Raw genomic sequence first — 5,727 nt, 5'->3', positions numbered from 1 at the left:
GAGTAAAACTGGCTGTGTCTATAGTATTAAAGACTACACAACATTATTATATTATCTTTAAATTCATTCTTAAATGATTATTATTTTAACTTATTGTCCCTGGATTAGTAGGGTACTCTTGTAATAAAGTAGTGGTGGTAGCGGACAGATTTTAAGTATCAATTCTGCTTAAAAATATGCGATCTAATCCTGTTTACATGAAATATGCCTGCTCCCGAGCAGGTGTAAGCTTACAGGACCTGTTGCTATGACAGCAACTCCGGGATGAGCTTCGAAGAACCAAACAATCCAAGATCATGCCAAATCGTCAACAATCAAATCCAGCTAACTGAGTTAGCGACGTACGACGAACGGGCACAAGGTCTTCAGGATCACTAGAAAGTCACTGGCAGGCGAGTTTGATCAAGGTTGGAGCTTACTCCGCAGGAAAGTGGACCTCCAGGGCCAGAGTTGAGAACCCCTGCTATATTGTTTGATCATTTTCTGTTTAGCTTTTGTAAAGCAGCTTCAGCATTAATAATTGCTCTAAATAAAGTAAACTTAATTTTATTGTTAGTGGTAGTAGATGCAGTAACAAGTGGTCAACAGCGCGACAAGCTGGTCACGTGACGTCAAGATGGCAGAGGCCATGAGGGGGCGACCCGCTCTATGCAAAACAAAACACGGGTTTCCAAGTTCAATTTCAACACTGATGACTTCTTCAACTCATGCCAGCGCGCTAATTTTAATTATACTTCTCTAAATTTCCATTCTTTTTTTTCTACAAATGACTGAGTGCATATTTAGCAATTTACCTTGATGACTTTTTAGAAGTCCTTAAATAACCTTATCTCTCAATGTCAGTGGACATCTAACCTCTGTCTCTGCTTCCAAGAGCGATTCCCTTCCATTAACTCGCTTATTCGTGGACCCGAGATTACTGTGTTTAACACCCCAAACAGAGTTGTTGCCGAGTTACACAGAAGGAAGAGCACTCTCGCTGCGCTTTTAAAAAAAAAGCCAAGTCAAGTACTCTCACTGCGCTGTCAAAGTGAAAGAGCTCCATGGGCGGTGTGCGTGTGTGTGTGTGAGTGTTTTCACTAGCACATTCGATCAGTGCGCGCACGGAGGACAAGAGGAAGAAGCCTGCAGTGTGCACTCATGGACTAATATCCAGCTGGAGCAGTCAATACAGTTGGAAATACCTCCATGACATACTTAAAGGTCTCTTACATAACGAGAACATGTGAACTTCACGCAGCTCTCGTGGTTGGCCTAACAACAATCTCGCTTTCGATGATTTTAATGACCCTCTTCCTCGTCTTCATCGTAGGATTTTGGAATAAGCCAGCCAAGCTAAAATCAAAGGTAGGAAACAAATGCATAAATGCATGTCGAAAAGCATGGTTGTAATTTATTTTATTTTTTTTTACAAAATATCTTAATGGAACATGATCTTTACTTAATGTCCTAATGATTTTTGGCATAAAAGAAAAATCAATAATTTTGACCCATACAATGTATTTTTTGGCTATTGCTACAAATATACCCCAGCGACTTAAGACTGCTTTTGTGCTCCAGGGTCACATTTGTGGAGTAAAAGTTAATACTTTGTATTTTTAAGTAAACAGACAAAATTAGACCCTTGGGGGTAAGATGCCCCTCAGAATTGGCAGAGAAGGTGGCATGTTTTTACTAGTGTTATTATGTTTAAATGTAATACTTATTGTAATTAATGCGGATATTTAATATTTCCATAAGTTAAGACGTACATTTCAGACATCTTCGCTTTCATTAAAACCTATAGGTTAATTGAGTAAAATCATTACATTTGCATTCATAGTGTTGCTATTATGACACATCTTCAATTAAAATATGGGCAATTAAATATGTAAATATTCATATGCCTGTATACAAGTCATAGAATCATTTTACCTTTCAGATGAATCTCTTTTACTGGAATTCTGCTTTGTCCGTCATCGGTTATTCAATTATTCAACTAAATCATCAAAATACAATTTTAAATAGAATAGTTGATTTAGTATTTTACATGAATGACACTTGAAAAAATACATAAATCTTAATAAGAATGATCTCAAAAGTCATCCATACATCCAGTAAATGTTTATCCGGGCGCCTTCTTGCCACAGTATTTTACATTGTGTGCCTTAACAACTAAATGAGCAAATATCTCTATTTATTTCCTATAATAAACTCACGGGCTGATGCATAATCATCCTGTACATACTAAACCTACATCTAAATATGTTACAATTTAAAAATAAATCCACACTGTGCTTAAGAGGGTCATCTTCCCCCATCTTCCCCTATATTTTGGCCATAATTTTATTTATGCAGTAGACTAGTGAGCACAAAGTGCACTAAAGCATTAAGCAATGTTAAAGGTATATACAACAACAAATACTTACAAATACTTTAAGGTTCACATGTTATTCATCTGAAAAGTAATGACTCAATCTGGCACGCTTTACAATGTATGTAATCTTTTGTTGTGTCAGTTGCTATTAATTAACTTTTACTAACATTTAAAATGTATTATAGGCATTAGTGCCTATTCCTAGAACTAGGAAAACAGATAACAGAAATCATTTGAATAAAGGTAACTAAAAAGTACGTACTAGTGCTAGTAAGTACTAAAATTGGTACTGAAAGAGAATAGTTGATATTTGAGCTAGAACTCAATGGCACAAGTGTACAATTAATCGTCGTCGTCTTCTTCCACTCAAGTCTATAGCAGCCCAAAGTTGCTTTCATGTTTATGCTAATAACATTTAAATCGTAAGGGCTAGAAACAAAATTCAACAAAACTTGATTCCTTGGCTCAAGACTAACTCCTCATTTTCACAAAAATCAACCTAAATCTTCAGACCATGGCGACAAAAAGTTATGGAATTCAACTTCATTCATCAATTTGACAAAAAGCACAATAAAATGGACATTAGGCAATATCTCCACAATGCTTTAAGCCCGGGATTTTAGATTTTTGGCTTTCCCAGACGAAAGATTGCCATCGTGAAGCAATCGTGGCGATTTCTGTGATCGTGGCTCTTAATCGCTGGTCCTATGTCGTACAGTGAGAGAGGTTCAAAGATGGGCGTTTTCCCGGTCTTGCGACCAAAGATAGTCTACGATAGTTTTCTGGCAGTGTCAGAAATTCAGCATGTTCATCGCACAGTGTGTTTGCAGTTACGACCACGTTTACTGACCAACCAGTAAAAATGCGACATGAAATCAACGCGACATGGCGCTAAAACATAAAACTGCTTACCTCAAGCTCTTATTCCTTCCTCTTTCGCCACTCCCACTTTTTTTCAGCACACATAAAAACTACAACTGTCAAAGTGTGATTCATTATGCTCTTTTTGTTTACCACTAGCGCATGCTAATGACGTTTTATTCTTCTATAGAAACGTGCGTCGTAGCCTACGAGTCAATAGGTGTCATCATCGTACAGTCTACATGCATGTCGTACCCAAGTTTATTAGATCCATGTCGCACAGTGTGACCAGCAATGATCTTATAGGATTGCTAAAATCGTGCAGTGTGTAGAAGGCTTTAGTTTAGCATATTCAGACCAATCTTGGTGTGTTATAACGACCATGACTTGAGAGTACCTGCACAGTTTGGACACAGTGCCACCTAATGAAAAATGGCCATTTTTGCTTATATCTTCTGAACATTTGGCCAAAAAAAAAAAAAATCACAAGACTGGTCTCTTTAGATTCGGTGCAACATACCGAGTCAAATGATTTCCCCAAACTTCCCATCTCAGCCATTTTGTGCGTCGATCATAATGAATTTTGTCTTTTAATTTTTAGAATTCATGAACGCATTGGAATATCGTTACAAAATTTGGTACGTCTCTTCAGCACCATGCGCTGAAGGTACTCAAAAAGTTTCGGAAGAAGCACTACCTCGTGGTCAGAAATTATAACTTAAAAAAATTCTACTAGCTTTTGATGAATTTGGCCTATTGTCATGAGACTGGTCTTTGTAGATTCCTTGGGTCATGCTGAGAACATCGATACCAATTATGCCACAGTCGACCATTTTGATTTTATTTGAAAACCTACTTTTTTGAACTCATCCTAGACCGCTGGTCCGATTTTCATGAAAATCAAATCAGAGCATATTCAGACTATGCCGGCACAAATTTACGGATTTCATGTTGATATACAAATAACAAATTAAGAAATTCGATGGCGTGTTGCCAAAATGATTCTGAAGCTGTATCTCTGCAAGGCTTAGGCATATTGACACCAAACTTTGTGTGCGCCAAAATTGTCACACTGAATACACCACATCAATTAGGTCACAGCACCACCTATTGGTCAAAAGTCAATAGCAATTAAATCAATTATATTTTTTAACCTATAAATGACTTTGATTACTCGTGTTCTTTTGCCTTTGTTGTGCTTGGCCACTTGATTACTTTTGTTTTCGTTTCCATTGACTGCGCACTTCGCTTCCTGGAACTGCATATCTGTAACTGCACTTCTCTATCTGTGGGACTTTTGCAGCATTTGTCCTTTGTAAGTATTAAAGAAGTGTGTGTGTTCTTTTACAGAGAACTGGAAGATGTGCTTGTAACCCTTGGTGCTTTGAGAATCACATGGAATGCCTTTTGAACTCAGAGGTTTGGAATTCTATCTTAATTCTGAGGTATATCTAAGAAATTAGACTGTTTATTTCCTTTGCTGATTGCTGTGTAAATCTGGCATAACCACGGTTACTAGGTTGCTAAAACTGGTTCTAGGGTGAATTCAGCTTGGGCCACTTTCTACCTTGAAGATAGCCCAGTTGTCGTGATTTAACCCCTAATAAAATCCACTGAAAAAAACTGGCATAGGATTTACTTTGAAACAAGTTTCATTCAGAAAATAGTAGTACATTTCACAAATTATTACAAAGAAACAGCACGTAACATTGAATTAAATGTGAAGTAGAAAGACTGAAATAGTATTTTCTTCTAAAACATACTCCAATAAAGTTTTAGTTACAATTTGATTTAAATTCTTACCATGTCAATTGAAGAGAAATTGTATAGGTGAGTTCAGAGTTGTTTTGTTACACCTTTTTGAATATTGAAAACTTCTCAGGGTTTATTTGAATGCCAATTTGTGTATCAAACACATACATTAAAGTCTCAGCTACAAAAAAAGCTGTTTTACATTTATTAAACTGAAACCCCCCCCCCCATTGAATCAGTTTTAACTCGGAAATTGCAAAAACTAAAACAGTATTTCCTTTTAAAACACACTTTTTAAATATCTTTGTTAATATGTTGTCAAAAGCTTATTATTGTAGAGGGGGGAAAAAAATGAATACCATTTGTGACAATGTGCCCCAATAGCAGGCCATGTTGACAAACTATATGGGGTAAGTTGTCATAATGGGAATCTGTCGATAAATAGGTCTGTTATTAGCTGTATGAAACATAAAACAGTTCTTGAAACTGCAAAAATAGAAGGCAAAAACAACAAACTCTTGTTTTGGCCACGAGTTGTCCTGAGTCATTTATATAAAATTACAACATATAACGTGACGACTTGCCCCAACCAAACTGCAGTGTTGTGAGAACACTATTCTAGCTACTTGTTAATATCTACCTTTATTATATAGTCATCTTTATTTACTCTAGCAATCTTACATTTGTCTAATTGGACTTTTGACCCTTTATAGTTCATGAGTTTATAATCGTTGAGATACGGCCCTTGTGACATCTAA

General features: G+C 36.5%; 1 protein-coding gene across 1 annotated transcript in view; it reads left to right on the top strand.

Moving 5' to 3' along the window:
- The first annotated feature begins 635 nt into the window (after positions 1 to 635).
- Positions 636 to 5,727, top strand: part of LOC107746099 (interleukin-15-like) — an 8,488-nt gene continuing 3,396 nt past the window's right edge. Inside the window, exons 1-2 of the mRNA XM_016560181.1 lie at positions 636 to 1,347; positions 4,568 to 4,662. Of these exons, the coding sequence (XP_016415667.1) occupies positions 1,189 to 1,347; positions 4,568 to 4,662 (254 nt within the window). The 5' untranslated portion in view covers positions 636 to 1,188. The remainder of the gene's footprint in view (positions 1,348 to 4,567; positions 4,663 to 5,727) is intronic.

This window comes from Sinocyclocheilus rhinocerous, unplaced genomic scaffold (genome assembly GCF_001515625.1).
Source record: "Sinocyclocheilus rhinocerous isolate Xijiao unplaced genomic scaffold, SAMN03320098_v1.1 scaffold107, whole genome shotgun sequence".
Classification (NCBI taxonomy): Eukaryota; Metazoa; Chordata; class Actinopteri; order Cypriniformes; family Cyprinidae; genus Sinocyclocheilus; species Sinocyclocheilus rhinocerous.
The sequence above is the reverse complement of the archived record's forward strand: the minus strand, read 5'-3'. Positions and strand labels throughout refer to the sequence as shown.